The sequence below is a fragment of the Poeciliopsis prolifica genome, unplaced genomic scaffold (assembly GCF_027474105.1).
Source record: "Poeciliopsis prolifica strain line A6 unplaced genomic scaffold, Auburn_PproV2 SCAFFOLD025, whole genome shotgun sequence".
Classification (NCBI taxonomy): Eukaryota; Metazoa; Chordata; class Actinopteri; order Cyprinodontiformes; family Poeciliidae; genus Poeciliopsis; species Poeciliopsis prolifica.
The window spans coordinates 3,924,633-3,950,551 of NW_026562400.1; the positions used below are offsets into that span (position 1 = coordinate 3,924,633).

General features: G+C 34.9%; 2 protein-coding genes across 3 annotated transcripts in view; one reads left to right on the plus strand and one right to left on the minus strand.

The window, feature by feature from the left end:
• The window catches only part of znf385d (zinc finger protein 385D), a 100,098-nt gene extending 91,985 nt beyond the window's left edge, over positions 1-8,113 (plus strand). The window contains exons 8-9 of the mRNA XM_055047310.1: positions 6,094-6,156; positions 7,811-8,113. Of these exons, the coding sequence (XP_054903285.1) occupies positions 6,094-6,147 (54 nt within the window). The 3' untranslated portion in view covers positions 6,148-6,156; positions 7,811-8,113. The remainder of the gene's footprint in view (positions 1-6,093; positions 6,157-7,810) is intronic.
• Positions 8,114-13,546: 5,433 nt separating this feature from the next.
• Positions 13,547-25,914, minus strand: rab5ab (RAB5A, member RAS oncogene family, b). Of its 2 annotated transcripts, none has more exons than XM_055047339.1 (6): positions 25,513-25,914; positions 22,177-22,403; positions 19,972-20,123; positions 18,706-18,828; positions 18,462-18,555; positions 13,547-15,038 (listed from the first exon to the last, which is right to left on the minus strand). In XM_055047339.1, exons 2-6 carry the CDS (start codon positions 22,340-22,342, stop codon positions 14,923-14,925), a joined length of 651 nt encoding a protein of 216 aa, XP_054903314.1. In that variant the 5' UTR covers positions 22,343-22,403; positions 25,513-25,914; the 3' UTR covers positions 13,547-14,922. The 2 variants fall into 2 exon arrangements, with proteins under 2 accessions (XP_054903314.1, XP_054903315.1); XM_055047340.1 differs by lacking the exon at positions 25,513-25,914 and adding an exon at positions 25,193-25,467.
• Positions 25,915-25,919: the final 5 nt, after the last annotated feature.

A 25,919-nucleotide genomic window follows, 5' to 3' on the forward strand; every position in this document is an offset into this window, starting at 1 on the left:
ATGGAAAAAATTAATGTAATTTTTCTGAATAGAGTCAGGGAAAACAGGCAAATGTTTTCCTGATTAAATATACATTAAATTTGAAAATCGCCTGGAGATGAAAATCATTGTAAATTAGCACCATTTAAAAAATGGTCAAAATGAAGTTAAAAGTAATTTAAGCCGCTTAGTTAAAGTCCAACAAAAATACAGTCATGATATTATCTAATTGAGAACATTTATCTGTTTGACTGTAGGACCAATGATGAAGTGAGACACGAAAACGAGGAGGTGAGGTTCAGGGTGGCTTACTGAACACAATCAGAGAAGTGAAAACACGTTCTGATCAGCAGCCGAGATCATTAGCAATTAAAAAAAGCTAAAAAGAAAATAAATTAACTCTGGATCACTGATGGATTACTGTTCCAACAAGATGAACTCCTGACCAAACTATTATTATGATTTCATTAATCGTTTGGTTGTTCCTGTCCAAGATTCTCTTCTATGTGTAACAATAGTGATGAAATTCACATTTTGCACGTTTCTGGACTTCCTTTTGAGTCTCCACTTTGTCAACAAACCCCAGCCAAGCCCAGCTCATTACCAAGCAACTCCAGCAGAGTTTCAGCACATTTGGGCCTTGTTTACATGACAAAAGTCCAACAAAAATGCAACTTTTTCCCCCCATTTCTATTAACAAATTTACATGAAAACGTTCTAATTGCAATCTCCGTTTACGCAGCATTTTAGTACACATCTAAAAGTTGCAATGCCCTCGCTACGCCACTAGTTGGTGTTATGTTCTTTGAAACTAAGTGTGCATGTGTTGAATAAAATGTACAGTACAACACAACAAAACTCTTCCATTTTCACCAGAAATTGTTGTCGTGTGAACGAGGTCTTGTTGGTCAGCTGCTTTTACTGCTTTATTTGCTGTACAATGGCTGCTGGAAAAGACAAGAGTTTTGTTGTTGAATCCAGAAACCACTGGATTCTTGTTGTTTGTGCAGGAGGCTCTACTTCTGCTTTTCAGTGATCTATGGTTGTGTAATTATAAACGTTGAGTTGGGGGTGTGGCCAGCAGCAGCATATTTTAATTTATGTAATAATAATTAGGCATAATTAATTGTAATTAAGTAAAGAGAATAATAATAGTGGTAACAAGATGAAGGATTAAAACGAAAAACAAATCAATTAAGAGGAATGTGGAACCGTGGATATGCACTAGTGTACCAAAGAAATCTAAAGATAGAAACAGGATTATTTTAATAATCCTGAAAAGTTTTAGCGATTTGATGTCAGACAGTGAAGAAACATAAAGGCTTAGGTCTCTAAATACATATATAATATGTTTAGGTTTTAACTATTGAATTGATCAGATTACAGTTGTTGTTTTGCTCCATCTGGCTGCACAATTGATGCTATTGGCTCCTTTACTGAATAAACTCTTCCGAATAAAATGAGGCTCATAAGTCAAAGTGATAGAAGGACACTTTCATGAAAAATGTATTATTCTCAAAACAAAGAAGAAAAAATCAGATCATAAAAATGCACCTTTGTCTCACTGAAACCTTTCTCTCCACCTGGAAAACAAAAAGACTTTTAAATAATTCAAACGCTTTCTGTTCTATCCATTGTGTTAGAAATGTATGAAAAATCTTTTCTTTCTTTGTGACGTGAGCAATAAGAACTAAAATTGAGAAAACATTTATGTTAACTAAAATTAATAAAAATGGTAATCCAGAAAAAAAAATGAACTAACTAGAACTATATTGTGCAAAATTATAGCTACAACATATATCTTCTGCTTGGTATTCATTACACATAATAACAATACAATGCACCTAAAATTACTTCAAGTTAGTTTTGTTTTATTTCAAGTGTAATAAGATATTTGCATTAAAAAATAGACCTGAAATACTTGGTAAGATTTTGTGTTTTTGCTGTGATGACTGAGTTTATGCAAATATCTTTGTTCACTTGAAATAAGAAAGAACTAACTCCCAAGTAAATTTTTCAGCACTCCATAGGAGCTTGTATTAAGTCAATAGACCTTAATATTGATGAAAACGTTTTAGTTTAAGTGGCAGATTATTTCACTTGAAATGCTGGAAAATAATCTTGTTAAAAATGAAATATTCTTGAAATAGTACTATTTTATTAATCTTAAGAAATTACTGACTTAGAACAAGCTCATATATCTTGCTGAAATGTTACTTATGTTTTATTTCAAATATTTCCACCAGAATAGAATAAAAACACTTTTGTGTTTTTGCAGTGCTGCAGGGACTCGCTAGGTCACCTCTTATTAGCATGCAGCGCTCGATCCTCTCCTGTCCCCTGCAATCACCTTTATGACAAGCACATCAATTATTGAGCCATTAATTATCCGCCGGAACAGATGTCAGTCAAGTGAGACGGACACTTTGACCCTGATGGAAAACACAAAGCTATAAACACACGCAGATTGAGTCTGGCCATGGGCGCTTGTGTCTGAACGCAAGAGGAGGTTATAAATTTTGAGGACAGGGAAGCCAGGTAGAAGCAGAGCTTCCCTGACAATGACTGCTACATATTTCAGATAGTATACGCACTCATCCTGCTGCAATTCAGCTCAAGAAAGCACAAAGCACCCCGCTAGGAGACATTAGCACTTTTAATTTGGGCCATATGGTGGGAAGATGTGAGTAAAGGAGCCGGGAGAAGTGACTGAATGACTACTGCTACGTCGCAATTTTTTATTATAACCTTTGTGGAGCCCTGCAGAGCGAAAAGTTTCGGATCAGGTTTATTAAACATTATTTCATGCTCTTCGACTTGCAGAGAGCCGTTCCTAAAGTTCTGGGTTTTATTTGCTCTGCGGCTATCAAGTGTCCAACTGTTACGTAAGGTGGACAGAAAATATAATCTATAGTCTGAGACAGAAAGAAGCTTCAGTATTTTTTCCTTTTGATATACAGTGTTGTGAAGAAATAATTTTTCCCTTAAAGATGAACGTCAAAAAGATTTTGAACAAACACAAAATGCTGATTTCATTAGATTGTATAATTTGATTAAATATATATATAAAAAAACCTTTTCATGAGTGAAAAAGATCTGAAAACTTTAAGTTCATCAGCCTCATTACGATATCCCTCGAACAGAACTGAAAAGCATGATTGACAGTGCTAAGCCCCGCCTCTTGGCTCTGATTGGTTGTTTTTAGTTTGGACTGGGAAAAGGCAGATTATCTCTATTGTTATACTGTCACAACATATTGACCAATGGTTCCCAGAGTTTTTCTTCTGGGCCCCCTGTCGATAACAATGAAATCCGCCCCAAAAAAGTCAAGAACCACTGAGCCCACACATCGTTCAACCAGACATAAACCTATAAATGTATTGTTTCAAACTCCACTGAAGTTTATTTCACACTTCAAGTTGCAACAAAACACACTATAAACACACTACAACCATTTACAGTGAAACACTTTTGTGTACGTAACCTGGGTGTAAATTTTAACTTCCATTCCCTCATTCTCCGGTTTTTCCCCCAAATATCTCAAATCTTGCGATGGTTTTAAGATTATGTCAGCGATTCTCGTGAGATTACTGAACCAATCGTTGTTCAGTATTAGTGTTACATGTGCAAACGCAGCTTATCTGTTTGGTATATTAGCTGCAGGTCAGTTAAACGTCATGTAATTTTTTTTTTCTGTAATTCTGTATGATGCTCACATTAATGTGCTGAACTATAGGAGCCAATTACTATGAGCTGAGATGAAAACGTTTGACACCGAGTTTGTCTGGTTTCATAAAAGTGGGGGGGCTGGTTGACCTTTTGACCTTCAACCTTTCATTAATATCTTCAAAGCCAAAACAGCGCAAATGAAAATTTTTGCTGCACAAATAATCCACTAATATTTATGGAAAAGTACAAGTTTTAGTGGCAGATTATTTCATTTATAACATGGGAACAATCTCGTTAAATAATCTGCCAATAAAACTAGGATTTTTGTCATTGATATTAAGGAATTATTGACTTCAAACAGGCTCATACATCTTGCTGAAAATTAACTTGTAAGTTAGTTTTGCCTTATTTCCAACGCATTAACGTATTTGCACTAGAAACTTTGTAAGGTCTTGTGTTTTTGCAGTGCAGATGTGTCAACATGTAAAACTACACTGAGCTTTCATTTTTATATTTCATTTTTTATCATTTCACCTCCAATTACCAGACCAGAAATGTCAAAATCAAGTCTGACATTGACCCATTAAGTTCACCATCGAGTCAAGAAAGCTTTTATCAGCGATTTAAACGACAACACCAGAGCAATCCTTTTCACACCACTCCATTTATTAAGCAGGTCCGTCTGTAAAAAGCAATCATAGGAAAATGTTTGGACAAAGATAAGACCTTGGTTTTAAAATACTTCTTCCTGCCACCATTTATCTCCTGGGAACTTCAGCTTATCAAAACAGTTTATATCCACACTTGAGATGAGAGCGAAAACCTTTTTTCCTCTTAGAAAGCCAGAAGTTGTATCTCAGTATTCTGGTTTTAAGAATCCATTCCAGTAAATGGTGCAATTATTTATTGTCACAGCACCTAAAACAAGTCTGTGGCCACTATGCAACACTGATTGATATGAAGCCGTGTGTTTGGTAATAAAAACACGCAGCTCCAAGTCAAGCGAAATAGTCTGTATTGATCATGATCTCGGTGGCTCCTGGTTTGTTTCTTCTGCTTTCCTCCATTTTGGAGATTTTCAACCTCAAGTCAACAACAAAGAATAATATTTTAAGAATAAATATCAAGGTATTTATGGTACACCCAAAGATATGGTTCAACATTGACAAAAAATAAACCCATTTTTTGGTGATAATGTACAAAAGTGCATTTTATGCCAGTTTCAACTGCTTCTAAAAAAAAGCCCAAGCACTTTAAAAAAAGCCCAGCATTCCACAGTTTGAATTTTTTTGTTTTCATTTATTGTATCTATTTGTATAATTTTATGTATTTCTTGCCACTGAGTGTTATAAGTACATTTTGACAGCACTGTTTTAATGACTAGAATAACCAAATTTTAATCTGTCGATAATATTTTATTACAATAAATTGGATCTCTGTCTTTTGGATCTGAGCCTTGAGAATGATTTTATTATAAATTGAATATATACACTGTTGTAGAAACTAGGAGCAACATTATAAGGATGGGCGGCACCAGTTCAGTTCCTTTAGGTGTTTAAAGTTAACCATCAGCAGACCAGCTAGTTCACCTTCGAATGACTCACAATATGACTAAGCTAAATAAATTATTTAGATTTACTCCACTGTCCCATAGATAGAGGGAAAGTGTAAACAGATCGAGAATCAAACAATAGATTCAGTTTCTGTGGCCCCATTGTGCATCAACATGTGTTGAATCCTCTGATAAAACATCATTAGACTATGTTCCCATTATAATACAGAAAACCACAGAGCAGTCATACATATTTGTAACATTCCCAACATTGCAAGTTTCTGTAAGCAGTAACTTCTGTAAGCAGTAACTTCCCGTGTTTTCATAAAGCTTTGATTTAATGTAGTCATTGCTGTGGTGTGTTAACACTGTGGTTATCAGGTATCACTTAGCTCAAACACGATGCTAATGATGCTGCCAGGACTTTAATTACAGCTGTGCACCACTGCACCCATGTGAAAGTCCTGCTCTGACTCATTGTTCCTCACAGCAGCCATGACAGAAAGGAGAAAAGCAGTCGGCCTCGTCACAGTTATCCATTAATAGACAGAAATGTCATAAGACGGGTCATATCAAAGCCACGTCCTGCTGCCTGCGTTTGATGTGTTGACGTAGAGCACAAGGTTGGACCTCCTGAAAGTCACGGCCGCTCTAATCTCCGCAGCCGGTGGCGTGCGTCACCTGTCGTGGCTGTCACAGGTAACCCTGGGACCTTGCTGTGATGACAGCCTCATCACAGATAACTGAGAATATATCCGTTGCGTCCGCCATGGTGTTATGATGTGCAGCGTTCCGGTGATGACCGGGGCAACCTGCAGCAGCGCTTCAACTCCTCATCTTCAGGCTGGATGATTTTTTTTTTCCTTTTTTGCTTCATCCACATCTTCCTGCAGGCTAAAGAGGAAGCAGTTGCCACAGCGACGAACCGCAGCCGCATCACTTCATGAGTTCATAAGGTTTGTCTGAGTGTGTGTGATGCCTATTGAAATCCACAGAGCTCCTCTATGTTGCCCACTCAGGTTGTACAGCTGTTATATTTCCAGGAGAGTCGACGCTGAAGGTTCTCATATATTTTACTGTACATTTCAGAATGCAAGATTTTTAGCAGGTCAAGCAGAAAATATAAATGACTAATAGAATTGTTTAATTTAAACATTTATAGGTGCAGTATGCAACTTTTATTTAAAAAAATGTTTTCTACATATTTTTTAAAATATGTTTCCATGTTGTGACAGTATAATATGAGACAGATAATCTGTGAAAAGATCAATTTCCTCCACCTCCTGTCTGAGCCACTATCGCTGTATGAACAAATTCACCGCTCCTGAACAATAACAACCAATCTGAGCCAGGAGGAGGCTGTTTGCGCTGTCAATCAAGCTCACGTACTTGCTGCTAAATATTCTAATCGTGGAGAAAAAACATATCGTGTCATGAAAACTGTTTATCTGTCATCAGAATTTGTGCTAATTAGCCTGAGAATTCATGACACCTTCTATATCATAAGAGCGGAAGGTGAAAAGGGGATGAGCTAAACTTTTTTCTAAACAGATTCTCTGTCTCACACCATACAATAACAATATAGAGACAGTTTCAACAAATATGTAAAAAATATTTTTTATAAAAGTTACACACTGCAACTTTAATCCGTGATTTGTGGAGTGTAATGATTTATTTTTTTAAGGTGGTTTGGATGATAACTTTAAACCCACTTTATTATATTTGGTCAGGTTATCTTTATCTGATATTAATTTAATGACTGGAAATATTTCATTTTTAATTATGTAATGGAATTATTTTGTTATTATTCTGGTTACTAATAGATTAATCTGACAAAAGAATTTGCTGGATTGTACAGATTTTTCATTTAATAATTTAAGCCTTTTATATGCAATAGTAAAAAAATAAGCAATGAAAATAAGCAATTCAGTTCCATTTTTAGATAAGAAAATAAACATTTTTATACCTAAAAACCATTAATGTTGCATTAATTTAGTGAATTTGAATAAGGTGCAGCTAAAATTACCACTAGATGATTTTTAGGTCAAATATATTTACATGCAAAGATACTTTTATCTAAAATTGAATATAAAATGTTTATTTTTGGCTTCTCTACTGTAAGTGTGGTGTTCTTTCAATAAATTGCCTTTTTTGAATCTGTAGTTTCCAGTTATTGACTAATAAATTACAAAATTAAATTATTATTTTAGTAATCGCTTAATCACAATTAAGCTGATTAATTGTTACAGCCTTGGATAAAGTCTTTTTTCACAGCACCACAGTAAAATTTCAAAACTAAATGATGGTCCATAGGTATTTGACTTAATATTTCCAAAATGACTTAAACTAAAGATGTGTCATTTAGAAACAGGGGCTTATATACCACAAGAAATAATGGTTTATTTATGGTCCACTGCTGCCCTCACCTGGAATGTGGGTTAAAACTCATTTAATGAAATTAAGAATCTGTTCTACACTGTAGACATATAAAACATCTTATTTGAATCAACAGGAATGGTTATAGTTAATCAGGTGTTTGATTTAAACAATTCACAGTTATGAATTGTGATGTGACTGGGGTCATTTCTTTCTCTTTCCATCTGTTCCCAGTTCTCTGCTTGATTAAAGGAGGTTGTTTCTGGCCACTCATCGTCCTAAAAACAAAGACCTCCTGCATCTACTTTCTACCATCTTGCAGCTTAATCCACCCTGACAGAATTGCTTAAACCTCGAAGACTTCCAGGTGTTCTTTGCTAAACCTGACTTGCCTTCATATGCTGAAGACGACGTCTTTACGCTCCCCTCAGCCTGGACCGAGGAAACCGATTCCTGACCGTGTCTCGGCACATAAACATTGTTTGGAATCTGTCTCTTTCAATAAATCTTGACCATGACATGGACCCCCAAAACTCATTGGCTTCTGGCTGGGATTGATGTTACAAAATACGTAAAGAAATATCAACATTACCATGTCTCACTTTTATTCACTATTCAATAGTTATCACATTTGTTTATCATAAACAATGCTTCCTATTTACCTGGCCATGAGTTGACAATTTTATTATTAGGAAATTATTATTATTCTGATGTTTGTCATAAAACACTACCAGATTAAAAAACAAAACAAAAAAAAAACATTAATAAAGCACTTCACAAGTCACTCAAAGATATTGAATCAATGAAAAAAGGGCAACCTTAGTGGAGTAAAATATAAAAAAGTTGTCCACCAAAATACCTTTTTTACTGTAGGAAAACCAAATATTTTATATTTGTCAAATTACATATTATTTTCTCTAAAGTTCTTAGATTCAGTGCTTCTCCTTGCTTCTGTCCTTTTTTCCTGTTTCACATGACGTCATAGTGACACTTGGCTAACCAATGGCTAATCACTGATGATGTCACGTTCGACAGATTCTAGAGATTTCAAAATAAATACACAATAATACGGCATTTTATTAAACGTTTTGTGCTTTTCTGCCACATAATAAAAACTATTTCGAAAGAATTTTCCTCTGAAAGCTTTCTAAGAACCGGCCAAGCCGTTGCTAGCTATGTTAACGCGTGCTAGCTATGCTAGCTAGCCGAAGGAGCAAAGCATCTGGATAAATTTAACCGGCAGCCAATCAGAGAGATTAGCGTGGTAAATAATATTTTCATAACTAATTTTAACCAATTAAAAACAAATGTGATTTAAAAAAAAACATAATTTAACCATTTATTAATTTTATTTCCTTATTTTCGCATTTTCTTCTTCTCATCTTCTGTCTCACTGCCCCGTAGCGCCCCCTTGCGGCCCTCACTTTGAAAAACATTGCCTTTGTTTATATGCCAGCATGTACTTCGTTCATCTCAGTGTCAACATCAGGAAAAAACTCATGGACTGACTTGAATGAGTCACAGCTGGAGCCACGACGTTCCCAAACCAACTTGGTTTAGTTTTCTGCCAAGAAGAATAACAAAACGTCAAAAGAAAAGGTCCTTTCAAGCTTGCAATAATTAAGAAAAGTAATGAGTGAAGGATTTGAATATTTATATAACATTTATTTTTCAGTCTTAATACATTTATAAACACCCGAGTTGAACTTTGGCACAGAGGTTCATGTTAAATGGATGTATTAGGTGGAAAAAATAACAGAATGAGCCAGAAACATAAACTGTGGAATATTTGACATGTTCTGAAAACATGTTTAACAAATACTGTTCCTGGTGAATGATAAATTGAACTGGTGAAATTTCGATCAAAGTATATGTGATATATTTACTGTCAGAGGTTCTGAAACAAAAGTAAAATAAATTAAATCCAAAGCCAAGCACAGTTTTGGAAATATAAAACCTTGTTTTTAATGCACTGCATAAATTTGCATAAGACTCCATACAGAAAATCCCACTTGCTGCTTTCCATTTGAAAGGCAAGATGACAAATTAAAACCAGAAATGCGCTGTTTGATGTTTCTAAGACTCAGTGCTGACATAATTTATTGCTCTGCTGAAGGAAAGGCTTACTCCCACAATGAAATGTATTCACTATGTCTTACATTTGGTCAAATTTCTACATTTGAATGAATCGTAAATAGTTTCCACCTCAGGAATTCAGACAAAAGCTTCTTAAAGGAGCCAGTATTCTGTAGTTCTGGCTGTGACAGACACAGGCACAGTTCAACAAAAACATTAATACCACTTAAAGTCACATTTTGTCTCATCACAACTACTAATGTACAAATTTAAGACTTAACTCTCACTGTTTTCACCATACTGTTTGTTCATTAATGTTCCCAAACAGATTGAAGTCACAAAAGTGGGCTGTTTATCAAACTGTTGGATTTTATCACTCAATTACAATAATAGAAATATATTGTTACAGAATGGTTAAAAAATCACAATTTATTTAGTCAATTTTACAATTACGTGCTACTCATTAGATTAATTAAAAACTGAATTAAAGCTAAGTGAACAATTTTTTGTGTGAAGTGCATTGAGATGACGTGAATAATTTGAAGCTACAGGAATGAACTGAACTGATAGTTTGAAAGTTTCTGGCAATGAAGAAAAAATAAAAAAAACAGAAAAAGCTCTTCAGCGACCCATAGATTTGCAATTCTCTATCAAAACTTGTATTTATTCTCACAATATTTACCTCTAATTTTAACAGTTTGCAGAGGTCAGAGGAATGGCGCATCCTGTGCAGATGAAAGAAACGGGAAAACGGTTCCGTTACCACAGAAACCAGGGAAAGGTCAACGGCTAAACTCACTTTTACAGGCTGCGATATCTTCAGAGGAGATGCACTCTGATTTTTCTCCTCTAGAGATAAAATTACAGACCGCTGCACAGCCAGGCATGTGGCTATCTGCCGATCAAAAGCCAATCTATAAGAGGAGTGCAGTCCGCTCAAGAAAAGGTTGGTCAGCTGGCAGAAAAAAACAACAAAAAAAAACTTCTTCTAGCACCAAGTGAGTCTGACACCAAACTGAACTGAAACACTTCAGTTTTAATAAAACCGAAGTGTTTCTTGTTTTCCACATTTTACATTTGTGTGATAAATAAACTTATCATCCTGCGTTCTTGTTGGTTGTGCAGGAGGCTCCACTAATGCTTTTAAAAGACAGTTTAAAAGAAACGATTACAGTTGTATAATTGAGCATCTGCCGCAGCTATTTTCACATGCAAGTGTAAACGTTGTGTTGGGGGGCGTGGCCAGCAACAGATTATTTGGATTTAAAGCAACACTAAATAGGTAGAACTGGACAGAGTACAAATCTCAATACATAAGAATAATTTTGTGCAAAGTAGAGGAGACTAATTAATCCAGAAAACACAGAGAACAAAACTAACTCCAGAAAATAAACAAAAATTTAGAACACAAGAATAAGTGAAAAGTTAATGCAAGAGAGTAAAGACATGACCAATGAAACAAGCACTTTTTCATCAAAATGAAGGAATTATGTACTTAAAATAAGCCGAAAAGTTACTTGTAATTTAATTTTGTCTAATTTCAAGTTTCAAATACATTTACACTAGAAATTAGACCAAAAATACTTGGTAAGATTTTGTGTTTTGCAGTCCAGGCTTAAAAAACAAATCAAATCCAACTTCACTGTGTAAGTTTGTAGAAATAAACGGCATCAGCTGCTCAATCTGCAATCCCCCAAAGTAATAACTCCACCTAATGAGATGGCAAACCCGCAAATAACGTAATGCAGCGACTGTGGGGTAATGTTATTCAATCAGCCGTGCATCGCTGCTCTGTCTAGTTGAACATAATCAAAGCTATAAGAGGTTTTATCCACATTAGAGATGAGCTGTGCTGTAAAGAGCTCGGTGTTGTGTGTGTATGTGTGTGGTCTGTTTACTACGCTGTGGAAAGAGTGTTTTGACTCTTGGCTATCATGCGATTTGGCTGATTCGGAGCTGAGAAGATGATTCGTCTGATGTGGCCTCTGAGGATGGGAAATGTGTCAAGAGGCAAGAAGATGGAAACAAGCAGTGGAGAGAAACGAGAACCAGCAAGACGCTGGAAAATGTGTGCATAAGGACTGACACACTGACGTCAAAAGAGGTTTTTAAGTGTGTTTTTCTTACAGATAGTTATTCCAATTAAATGCAATAAACTCGTGGGAGGGTTGATAGTTATCTTTAGTGTTTTCCAGCTCTGAATTATCCGTCTCTGGGTGAAATGATTGGATTTCCAACTGCTTTGAAGTAAGCTTTAAATGTTGTAATGTAATTCTGTCCTTGGCATATCGTACCAGTCGACCAAATTTCTATGTCAAATGTAATATTTCAGAGTTTGTTATGGACTCCAACAAGATTCCCTGAAACTTTCAGAAAAGAAACAGGCCTGTTTTATTACATATTCTTCACCATAATTGAGTTTTCTATGTTTTCAACATATCCAACATGTGACCAAAACACATGGTTTTTAGCTAAAATACCAGTACAGCTTAACAAAATTTGCATGTTTATGTTTGTAATGGCAGGGCAGAAAAGTAGTTTGTTATCTACATGCTTCTTTCAAGGTATGTTTTCATGTCTTTTCCATTTTGAAGATCAGCAAAGAGAAAATATTCCTGACATCAATATTAATCCACAACAAAACAGAAAGTCACTGATTATTAAATAAAGAAAACACTATGATCCACTTAAAGAACTCAAATTAAAAGTTATATTTTTCTACATTAGAGCTAATTTGACTAAAAGATTTAATTAGTTTAATTTTTTATATATATACAAAACTTTACCAGTGGTGGCAATAAATAGTGCTCAGGTTTATTTTCAATGTAATTTTCATTTGAAAGAAGCTCTTTGAACTACAAAATGTGATGTTTAAATAAAAAAATTTTTTGTGTGTGCAAATTAGAGTTAAATTATGTTTTACAGTGCTGAAAAAGTATTGACTCACTTTTATTTTGCTTATATTTTTGACTTGGAGGCTCATTTAGTAGTTTCTCTCTTCCGTTCTGTTTGTTTGGCTGTTGTCCAGGGCCAGTCCAAACCTTTTTGGGGCCCTAAAATGATTTTCATTTGGGGCCTTCTCATCCCAAAATGTCAACACGAGACGCTTTATTATTCCTAGGCTACTCTAGACTAGGAATGACATTAGTACGCCTGTTGCAGTGAGTAATAAATTAAAATGTATTAGTAATTTCCATTTTCTCTCTTTCTACCAAAAACTGGATAATAAAAATCTTCAGTCTGGTGTTTTGGTTTAAACTATAGCCATTTTTTTTTTTACAGATTTATTTTTATAATTCTTTTTTGTTGTTGTTTTGTTTATTTATTTGGGATATTTAAAATGTCTTCCAGTTCCTGTGTTAAATGTTTATTAGAACTTACATCTTATTCTCACATTATTATGCCATATTACCACTATATTAGTTGAAAATTATGTCAAAACAACAATATTAACTTCAGGGACAATTTGTTGTCCACCAAAATCTGTTATCATGACAGGACTAATTATTAGCACGATTAATATTTAGCTTACATCACACCAGTGTTATTATGGCTCTTAATTTTTAACTTTACAGGAGTAGCAAACTAAAAAAATATATTTTGAAATGCAGAGTAGTGTTTAAGTGTTATTTCAGCAATACATATAACTGTGTTTTGCTCTTGGGGGCCCCCTGGTGGTGTGGGGATCTGAGATATGATTACATTTCCACATGGAGTAAAACTGGTGTATGTGATTTATATTTATTTTCTAGAAAAAAATACTTTTACGTATTCAGATTGCTTTGCTCTATATTTAATTGTTTTTCGATATCAAAAATAATTTAATTGGAACAAAAACAGCAAAAGAATCTCCAGTAGAGCCACTGATCTCCAGACAAAGAATCATACAAGAGACCATTTTATTGGATTTATTAAGATTCAGACACTCAAAACGGATCAGCCCATCACTAGTAATGCTGTTTTTACATCATTAAATTCATTGAGCTGCAAGAGAGACCACCAGTTAAGATTAAATACGCTCCCCGCCCGCAGTCGAAAGGTTAGCAAATCCAATACAGTCCATCATATAAAAACCCAAGGGCAGTTATCAATAATTAAAACATGATCAACACTGTGCAATGCAATAAAAGAAGTTCCTTTCAAACACCACCATGGACCTTTTCTCTCTTTGTTTTTCTTTTTTGGAAAAGAAAGAAAAAAAAATTATTTAAAATAATAATAATAATAGGAAAAAAAAAAGAGAAAGTGACAAGACACCAGAGAGATTTTGTTAATAACACTACATATATCTAAAGAGACCATCACTGCCTAACATCTGACCAGCTTCTGTAAAAACATGGAGCTTGAAGAGGAAACATAAGAGAGGGATTGGCAAAATATTCAACTGTACAATTGTTCGGAGTCTCTAAATAAACTTCCAGACGAGCTGAAATAAAGGAAGAAGACGACATTGCACCCTATGAAACATTAGAGTATATCAGTTTTCTTTTGTTTTTTTCCATTTTTTTATTTATTTTTAACACAGACTTAGATTGATGGAGGTTGACTACTGGCCTCAGAGTAGATTTAACACTTAAATTTTTTTTCTGTCATTAATATGAGCAACAAAGTGAAGTTTCCCGATTTATGTTTTTTATTCTTTTAAACTTTGTGTTAAAGTTGGACAGCGCTTTACCCCGGATCTCCCAGAAGAAGACTTGGATCTCGGATGAAGATTTGTTCCTGGGAAGAGCTGCTGGATCCTTTCCTGGCAACTCAACTGCTGCTCCAAACAAACAGTCAGTGGAGTGGAGCAACATGGGAACAATTTGATTTTTCTAGGATATTCAAAAAAAAAAAAAAAACAAAACAAAAAAAAACAAAAAAAAAAAACAGACTACTATAGTGAAACTAACCCTCTCACACACATTCACAGGTATCTCGCTTTCTCGTCTTTCTGAAAAGGGAAGTTAGTCTTTAAACTGAATAAAAGATAAAAATGTGTTTTGTTTTTTTCTTTAGGAGTTGTAGTGATACATGCATCCGTTATACTGATATACACTTCTTAAAAAAAGTTAAAAAACAAACAAAAAAAAAAAGAACATCAACAAAAAACAAAACAAAAGGTATTAGAAATGCAGCTATACAGAGTCTTTTAGCTAATTCAGGAAGGTGAGGGTGAAGAGCGGGTCGCACATCTGGAAACCAAACGGGTCGGACGTTCCAGATGCTGTTGGGTGGAGCCGGGAGGAAGAGGAGGAGGAGGAGAAGGACGAAGAGGAGGACCCGGGTTAGTTACTGCAGCAGGGGCGGCTGCTGGGCTGAGCCGACTCCGTCAGGTCCACGCCCCGGTTCCGTCCGCTGCTGGTTCCGGCGGCCTGCGGCTCGTTCTTCGGAAGTTTCTTGGCTGTGGAGAAATAAACAAATGAATAAATCAAGTTTTTCTGAAAGGCACAAATACAAATAAACAAGGCAGTTTAAAGTGCTTTACGTCATACAACACAAAAATACAAAGTAAAAAACACACACATCAAAAATAAAAATAAATGAAAATATTGTAATTAATATAAAGTAAAAATTAAATCACAAAATAAATAATAAAATAAAAAAATTAATAAGTAATAAAAACTACAAAATTTAAAAAAGCACTAAAACATCACACATTAAACTTTGACTAGGCCACTGTAATACACTTCAGTTTTATTCATCATCAGCTGTAATTTTTACGTCAAGCTTACATTTGTCTATTTTTTTTAAATGTCCTGTTATAAACTTTAACACGCGACTCTATTTCTTTTTTGTCAATCTATACTTTTGACAGATATAAAGGTAAGTGGAAATTGTTTATATTGTAAGGACAAAAATTGTTGTTGCCTTTTTTATTTGTAATGCACATCTGAGCAAAAAACAAAGACACTCTGAAGTGTTTTACATCTCAAAGTTATCAGTTATGAAGAAAGCAATAAAAATAATTAATTTTATTTTGTACATGTTACCAGTATAAAGTCACACACAGAGGACAGATTTTGTCAAGTGGCGTTACACATCAAAAAGTTTCATTGATTATGTTTCAACTCTACCAGGTGGGTTTCTAGTCTAGATTTCAAGGAGCTCAGCATTTCAGCTGTTTTCTGGAAGGTTGTTCCAGATTTGTGGTGCATAGAAGCTGAGCGCTGCCATAAAACGCCACAGTGTGAGACGACATTCGCTCCGGAGCGATTTCACAGTTTTTATAACTGAGCTTGTAAAGCGGCTTTATGACGCCGAGCCTCGGCCAAGTCCGTAAAGCTGGACAAACAAAAGTTACTCGGTTTGCTTTTAAAGGGATGTGTTTAAAATCTGTGAGAAAGCTGAGCACAGCCATGAGGATAAAGTAAGTACACCCTTTGCTGCGTCAATGATCGATCAATCATCAGTTGCACATGATTGATTGATCATCATCATTCTGCGCAATTCTATTAAAAACCCCCCCAAGAGTTGTTAATTTAAAAAAACAAGTGGATCTTAACAAAAAGATGTTTGAACATTTAGAACAATGGCAGATTTGGATATAAACTACTTACATTTATTCAATTACTTTTACTTGAGTAACTTTTTTGAAATTTTCAGCGTATTTTTACTACTTTGTACTTTTTATTTTCACTTGAGTAATTTTATTATGAAGCATTTCTACTCTTACTTGTGGATTTTTTACGCACAGATTGAATTTTAACTAAAAATTCACTGGAAACAGACACACACCTGCAGATTTTGTTAAAGTTTCACGAAATCTGCAGGTTTCTTTCTTTTTAATTGAAAGAAACTGATATGAAAAAAAATTATTTTGCTCGATTGATTTTTTTGTTGTCATTTTGGTCCCTAAAATACCAAAATTCCCACTTAACTTAAAGAAATAAAGAGTCCTTTATTAAGTGTTAAAGTTCATAAAGTGGGGATTATGGTGGTAATTAACAGCAGAATGGCTGATAATTAAAATTGCAGTGGCCTAGTCAAAGTCCAGCTTGAATGACAAGCAAAGACAATAAAACAGCAAACTATTTTTCTTGATAAACACTTGCAGTGGTGTATGGTGTATTTTATGACTGTGTAGTTTTGAGTTTTATACTGTCAAGCACTTTGTGATATACAAATAAACTTGATTCATTGATTGATTGCTTTCAATAGAGCTAAAATAATCCACAGAGGAAAAAATTTAACCAGTTTAAATATTATTTAAAGTTGAATGAACTCTGAACTGCTTTTATCAGAATATTATTCAGATTATTCCACATGTCAAAAATACACGAAAACATAAAAAACATTATCAGAATTGCAGCATAAAGGGTAGAACAAATCTAAAACCAAAATTTAATTCCAAATCCTACATTTATATTATGACATAATAAAAATATTCTGGTAAATATTCTCCTTGATCAGTTAAAATAGTCGCTTTTCTTGCTCAAACAACAATAAAACTATATAAGATTGGAAAAAAACAAGCAAAACTGGTGAAACAGCTTTATAAATGTTGATAATTTTGATAAATAAATGAATATGAAGATACTGAACTCGTTTCAGATTCATTTTTTTCATCATTTGTGACATTGCAGACAAAAAAAAGACATTACAAGCTCAACAGCGTCATCTCGTGGCCACAACGTAAATTAAACTCACTGTCTACAGTTTAAGGAATAAATTGTAGCTTTTCCTGGGATTCACTTCCCAACATCTCAGATATTTTCTCTTGACAATTAACATGTGTTCACAGGGAATTGAAATAAAAAAAAAAGGATCAAATAATAAATCACTGAAACCCGTCAAAGAATAAACTCTTGAATAGCTTTAAATAATTAGCAAAGTTGGGAGCATTTACTCTTTTCCTCTGAATCAGATTTTTCTTTTATTACAATCGTTCAAATTGTATGAATTAAAAAAAATCCCTCAAGTTCAGAAAAATAAAGATTAGGCTTTAGCTGTTTCTACACGAATGATATCAACAAATCGTTGCCCAAAAATGACCCAAAGCTTACGTTTTGATTAATAATAAATACAAAAACTATATTGATTAATTTACAGGAATGTCCTGAATTCATTATTTTACAAACACGGTTTTATCAACTCTAAGACTTTTTAAGACATTCATGAATGAAATTTAAGACTTATATCGCAGCAGAAATCCACAAAGCATTAAATGCAAAAACACTAACAAGTCTGACAGAAAACAAAACAAAACCAAATGTAATTTATTATACAGATTTATTACACTAAGTGCATTTATTTATTTTTTTATGATCATGGCTTGCAGCGGATTAAAACCCAATGTGGGAAAAATGTTCTTTTAGACTCAAGACTACAAAAGTTCAATAAACATTTATTTTTGAAATGTTATGTTGTGGCCTCGAGAATCATAGTGAAGAATCCTCCCTTGACAATTTCTTTTTAGTTTGAAGAGTGTGTTAATTTAAAGACTTGAGGATCTAAAATATCCAGTTATGATGCAATTTATCACAATATTTTGTAGTATCATTGTGATGATAATAAAAATGATGATGAAAAATATATGTTACTACTTTTTTGGATAATTGTACAACACATAAAAATAAAAGTTCCTGTCTGAACTTAAGACGTCATATACTGAGAGAAGTTTGATTTATTTAACTAAACTTCACAGAGAGACTTCATTTAATCATATTTTCAAATTCACTGATATTTATTGACTCCCTTGTGAGAAAAAAAAAAACAGTGGAGAAAATAGTAAAAATAACATTTGAATCAGTTTTCTTCAACATAAATGCGATACATTAAAAATCTTTGCCACAACATGACAAGAAAGTGAGGAGGAGTTTCTTACCGATGGCCATAAAAATCTCGTTCACGTTCATGGAGGTTTTTGCTGAAGTTTCCATGAAGAGCAAACTGTTGTCATCTGCGTATGACTGTGCATCCTGCCAAAGATCATGACCAATTACAGAAAACCACAATACTCTAAATAAACTGTTTAAAAAGACATGTTAAAATGGCAGGAAGCTGTGCCACTGATGGTTTTATCTTCTAGAAAGCACAAATGAAGTAATTAAAGTTGGAAGAGGACCAACCTGGTAGTCCAGAGCTCTCTTGCTAGCAAGGTCGGCCTTGTTCCCAGCCAGGGCTATTACAATGTTTGGACTGGCTTGTCTCTGGAGCTCTTTGACCCAGTTCTTCGCTCGTACAAATGACTCCTGAAAAACAGAGCACAGAGGGGTAAGGGTCGCCTCACTTAGAAAAATAACAAGCAAGCCCAAATGATGGCAAACAGGGCCAGAAGAACAATTCATTAAACTGATCCTACAAACAGAAACATCTCAAGAGACAGAAAGTTTTGGTGAAAGATGGAGAGGCAGAATTCAGTTCTCAAATCTGGAGCAAACTTCCAGAAAACAGCAAAAATGCTGAAACACTGAGTTTAAAAAAACTGATCTGGATTTCATTACTTCTCTTTATTCTGCTGCTGTAATACAATGCTTCTTTTTTTATTGTGTTTTGTTTTTATCATTTGAACGCTTGATGCTGAAATGTGCTATGCAAACAAACAAGACTTATCAAAAACATAAAATCTAACCAACTATTTTTAGTCTAGTTTCTATTGCAAATATCTTACTACTCTGAAATAAGAATAAACACTAACTTATAAGTAACTTTTCAGCAAGATATGAGCTTGTTTTATGTAAATAATTATTTAATATTGATAAAATAATACTAGTTCTACTTGTAGGTTATTTCACTTATAACAAAACATTTTCCCGTGTTATAAATGAAATTATCTGCCACTTGAACAACTACTTTTTCATCAATAATAAGGTATTATTATTGATAAAGCAATAATAATAAAACAGATAAAACAAGCTCCAATGTCCTATATGATATGTGTCTATTTCTTGTAAGTTATTTTCATCTTATGTCAAGTTTACTAAGATATTTTCACTACAAACCAGACCAAAAATAGTTTGTGTTTTTGCAGTGTAAAACAAATCACACTGAGAGTGAGGTGTTCACTTTGAATGATTAAACTACATGGAGTGTTTTCAAAGTCTCCTTCAGTGAAGAAAGTCACGCTATTGAACATCCAGACATGAGTCTTTCAGATATCAATAAGTCAAGTGTACAAAGTCTATAAACACTGTGATGCTCAATGGTGACTCATCTCTCAGTGCTTAAAAATAAGTTTCTGAATGCTGCTAAAAAAAACATAGATAATGAAAAAAAAAACCCCACCAGGCCTATTTCCTCATATGCCACAACATTTCTTTGCAAGCAAGCAAAGATTAGCAACAGGTAGCAGCAGCAGCAACACCAAAACGACGACAGAGAAAAGCCTGGTTTACCTCATTTGTGATATCATAAACCACAATGGCTGCCTGGGCGCCTCTGTAGTACATAGGAGCCAGACTGTGGTAGCGCTCCTGACCAGCTGTGTCCCAGATTTCAAATTTGACTGTTGTGTCGTCCAAACATACTGTCTGAGTCAGGAAGGCAGCTGCAGAAAAACAAAGCAGATAAGGCACCCTGAGTCGCAGAGAGGTAACGCGAGCCAAAGTAACGCGAGCCAGCGCTGTTTGCCTCCCCGTGTTTACACCCAGATGGAAGCTCCAGGATTTGATAAACTAACTTCTGTGAAAGGATTTCCTGACACTAAGGTTGTGGCTTTTTAGGGATGCAACAATTGCATTTTTCTGACCGATTGCTGATTCTCATTTTGGATGATGTCAATTATTTTAGCCTGAAATGTCGCTAACTATAGCAAGATAGTGTGTTTGTAGCAGTGGGGTGACTATTGTTGACGCCAAACATGCAGATATGACTTGAAGGGCAGGTCTGCCAGTCAAACCTCTGCAGAGCAGAAGAGGACACACTGCAAAAACAAAACCTTCCAAGTAATTTTGGTCCCGTTTCTTGCTTTGTAAACTTGAAAACTAACTTGCAGATTATTCCACGTATAACAAGACATATTCTCACGTTATAAGTGAAAAAATTAAAATTACTTGGTAAGATTTTGTGTTTTGCAGTGCTGATTTGGCTGATCACTGATTTCCCCAAATTAAGAAAAGCAGCTCAGATAAATCAGTCGGCTTGTTTTGTATTTTGATGCAGTGAGATTCGGAGCTATTTACTCCTGAAACCCTTTATACCTGGACTCAAGAAGAATTTTCAATTGCATCCCACAAATTCCAGGAAGAGGTTGAAGTTTACGTTTCAATAGACAACACACAGCTTTCACCTGACAAAACGATACCTGAAACTATGAGCAAACGTCTAAGAATTCACCTCAGCATTTCTGTGGTTCTTGGTTCCTCACAGATTTCTAAACACGAGTCAAACTTTAAGAACAAACATCTTTATGTTTCAGAACCAGGAAATCTAAAAATATTCAAAGTGTACCTCTATCATTTTTGGTATTTCCATTTTGAGAAGGGATAAATCATTTGAGAACATTTGAGAATAAAGCTGCTACCATTTCTTCAGAAGATCACATAATTTTCTTCATAAAATACTTTTTAATGGATGTGAAAATGTTTATTAGTGACAAATCAAGGAATGAGCAAATCATTTTACAACAAAGATCATCAATGTAAGAAATGTTTGTTAGCTTCTTAGAAGTAAAGCCAGTTAGGCGAACCATAAAAACGTTGGCTTTTATGATTAGAAACACTTTATGACACAGCAAGTCATGTAAGCTGAAGGAAACTGGGGATGTTGTTTGTGAGCATAAAATGTAGTGGGTAAGAAATTGTTTCCTTTTTACTTTTCATGTATCCTCTGTCAGAACATTTTTTTATAAATTAAAAAGAAAACTTGATAACTGATAATTAGCTTGAGCGTCTGGACCAGTGTCTGAGTACAGCTGCAATGTGACTCTATGTGAGCAAGTTTCTGTCACCTCCTTCTATCTGTGCTGATCAGAGTAACGGTTCCAGTAAGAGTGAAAGAAGAAAATACATCAACAATATACATGAATGTTACCAGAATTTTAGTATCACATTTTCCATTGTGGTAAATTATATGCAGCAACCATGCACTTTTAAATCTCTCCACCAGGTGCTGGTTTGTTTGGTTTTCAAGCTACTGTCCTCTTCTTGGCTTCTTCCTTTCTTTTTGGAGACTTTGCCATCTTAACTTTTGACTTGAATGCACATTGTGTTGTTCAATAATGTTCAATTTGAATGTTTCAAATGTAACATCACCTTTTTTTCACCCAAGTTTTACTGCCTTATGCTCGCTTTTACATAGATGAATCTAACTATCATGAGCAACAAATGTGAATAAAACCGAAAAGAAAAACTTGGAAAAATGAAGAATTATGCTGTGAATATTTATGTGTGTAAGCTATATTTAGAAGGTTTAATAAAAAGATATTTCTACTCCTTTAACGTGTAATATTGTTCCTCAATAAATGTCAGATAAATGGTCAGATTGTGATTTATAACTGGGAACTGAGCCTCTTGTGACAGCTGTTTGTTATTAATCTTATTTAATATCCACCACATCACTGATTCCCATGTGAAAAGCAGTGAAGTCGTCATCATACGTACCTCCAATTGTGCTCTCTTGGAATTCGTGAAACTGACCCTTGACAAATCGAAGTACGAGACTTGACTTTCCCACCGCTGACTCCCCTAGAAGCACGAGTTTGAACTGGCAGATCTTGTTGCCGGCGTTAGGTCCATTGGGTCGCGTGGCTCCACCTCTACTTGCCATGTCACTCTGTGTGGTCTCTTGTTCTGAGCGCTGATGTGGTGGTAAAAACCTTTAATAACACCTACAAAACAGAGAGAGGAAGAAAGACAAAAACTGATAAATCAAGTTGTAAAAAACATTTTCTTCTACCTCGGCTCCTTCATGATGTCACATTGTTTCTCAAATGTTCGGATTTAGAATATCTCAGTCTCTGTTTTCTTGTTTTCAACTTGAAAACTGCAGCAGCTTTCAGCCTTGTCACAATCACAAATTTTGCTAGACGATAAATTGTCCCACAAGTTAGTGTGATAAATGATACTATTGTTGTTTTGAGACCATTTTCAAGAAGCGTAATGGTAAAAATTGCATACTAATGCAAGAACACATTCTCAAAAATCAATAAACTTTAAAATCTAAAGAACATTTAACACTAGAAGACAGTTTAATTATCAAAAATAAACAAACAAAACAACAGAAACAACAAATAAAATGAATTATGAAGTCTGTACACAAAATTGCTCCTTAAAAAATTTTTTGTCGATACCACTTAACTAGACTGAAGACTTTTCATGCAGTTTTTGGCAGAAAGAGAGAAAAGAGAAAAACGACAAATAATTTTAATTTACCATGTGATTTATTGACTTATTACGACAGGCCAGGCAGCTTCACTTCTAAAATTGCAACACAGTGCCTCAATGGTCCATTCACTGGATTCCTGTTGTTTATTTTTTAATTAAACATTTTTATACCTGTCCATAACATAAAAGGAACTCACTCTTAGTTAAATAAAAGAGGCATTGTTGTTCCTGCAGTTGCACCTGTATTTCACTGTAGATGCTTGTTCCCTTTGATATTATATTACCAACATTTGATACTTTCAAAACCTGCTTAAAATTCATTTAGTCTTTTTCATTAAAACCAAACTTCTTTTTGTCCTTTTGTTTTTTGCCACAATGTGTTCATTGTGAGCTGTCGTTAAATGAATGAACTGAATTTTTCTGTATTTCAGTGACATACAAACAGCACTGATTGAATTTCTGCAGAAGCAACAACACCAACAGCAACATTATGTTGGCCCCAAATCCTGCAGCTGTGAAAACTCCAGCAATGCCTGTGACAGGATTTAAGTTATGAGTAAAGGAGATTATCGGACAAGTTTGGACAACACATTAGGAAAAACCTCCTTAGGTTAGGTAAGACAAGGTTTGATACTATGGGCTGCAGTCATGGCTTTTTTCAGTGGGTTTGTGATTTTGCAACCTGGCAGGGACATTTTCTCAGTTAAATAAATTCTGGACCAAAACCACAGCACATGGAATTACAGCTATCATGACAATAATATTCTGTTTTATTGTGTATTACATGTATTCATACAGTAGCAGTGCTATCTTAACCAGGTATCTTTTTGTAAAGAAGATGACCAATTTAAATGAGATTCAGCAATTAAATTAAAGTAGGACCAAATTAAATAAAAATAACTGCAATATTATTACAGCAAAGACTTGTGAGGGTGAAATATTTATTGTATTTCCAGTCTATGCTCTGGACAGAAATCATAATCGTACCAAACAAATGAAGTCTTACTGGAAAGATGTTGATGATAAAACAGAATACAAAAATAGCTTCTGATTCTGGGAAAATTAAAATCTTACTTAATATCAAAAATAAATTTCTGGATACAGACATTAAATGTTATCATTAGAAAGACTCCTGGCTGGATAGTTGCACAAGTGAAATTCATGAAAAGGTAATTGTTGAAAAACCTGGCTACTCCGTGGAAAGTTCTGTGGAAGTTGTTCTACGAATCCAGAACAATTCATACAACTGTCAGATTTGATGCTTATAGCGATTCCTCAACTTTCAAAATCACCTAAGCTGGGTTAAGAAGGAGAATACATAAAATGTTGCTCAATCTCAGTCACTTTTCAGATGAAAAAAGATGTAGCATTTTATATGGAAACAAAAAGAGCCAGAGCCTGGAGGAAGAGTGGGGAGACACTAAATGTAAAAAGTTTTCACAATCTGTAATCATTTGGGAAGCAGTATAATGCGCTAATGTTAGTCCAACACGTTTTTATCAAAATCAAAGTCAGCACATCAGTACACCAAGGAACTTTAGAGCACATCCTGTTTTATTTTGCTGAATTTCATTTTCCATGAGGACTTGGCACCTGTTCACACTGCTAAATGTTCCAATACCTGTTTGGTTGGTTAGCAAACTCCCTGATCAAGAAAAAGATAAGAAAGCATTAATGAATTACTGGCATTAATGCAGTAATTCATGCAAAAGGAGCCCTGGGCAAGTCTTCAACGCATATACTGATCATATTCTTTCAGTAGACATTTTTCTGTTTCAAGGATTTATTCAATGTTTGTTGTGTATTACTGATTTTTATTGTATTTGCTGTTACCCACAGTGGTTAAATGATTAAAAACAAATGTCTAGAGTTTTCAATTTTAATTAAATGTTTACTTTCTCTTTCTTGATTATTGACTCAAGTTCTCAAAGCTATTGGCCTTTTAAATATTTGACAAATATGCTAACATAGTTAGGAAAAGTTGTTATGGCTGAGGCTAACATTTTTAACCCCTCTAAAATGTAACAACAACAAACTACCTCTTGACAATCACAGAGCTCTCCTTCCCTCTCTAATTACCAACAACTTCTCCGAAATCGCGTTACGACATCGGGGATAACCACATATAACCTGTTATTAGCTTCAATTAGCAAACAGCTAGCGTTAGCAACACAGCTAACTCATATGTTGATTCTGTCAAGCTCCCGATCAACTAGCAGTGACACCTGATTGAGTCAGTGAAAAACATATTAAATCGCAGTTAGTGTTGCGTATTACAGGTTTACACACTTACGTAACGTTTGAATGTCAGAACTCAGATGATGATGCAGGTTTGGGTGTGTACAGCTAATGGAAGCTGGCTAACGTTGTCCGAAAAAGGGTAAAAGTAGCCAAACGTCTTCATCAGTCAGTGATTTCAATCTGCATTTCTGTTGTATTAAAAGTGAACAACGATGCTAGTGTTGATCCACCCGAGTGAGCAGCTTTATTTACACTGCTAACCAGCACGGCCCTACCAAGTGTTGGCTAGCTGGGTGAATGTTGTTTAGCTGCGTCCGCTTCGGGAGGAGCCCTCCAGTGTTAGCATTTAGGTCGCTAATATTAGCCACTCACCAAAAAGAAAAGAAGGACAGCCTGGATAATGGGGAGGGGGGTGTTGTCTCCGGGCCGATTTATACGCAGCGCTTCAGAGTCTCTTCACAGTGGGCCGACGATCCGGACGAGTACTGAATCGGTAGATTTCGTATGGCTCCGCGGCGTCCCTCTCCCACTTCTTTCAACTTCCCTTTTCGCATTGTACGAAGGATGATGACAGATCGTATGACTACAACTGACAATCCGCCTGCGTGTCAGCGGCCCGGACCAATCAAGTGTTCACATTTATCCACATTTTAAATAAAAAGATTCATTCCAGCAACAACAACCACAAAAAATAAAAAAATAAATAAATAAAAAAATAAAAATAAAAAAATGAGAGAGTTAATAAAAACAAATAACAACTACAGGTAGTTCAAGTGGAA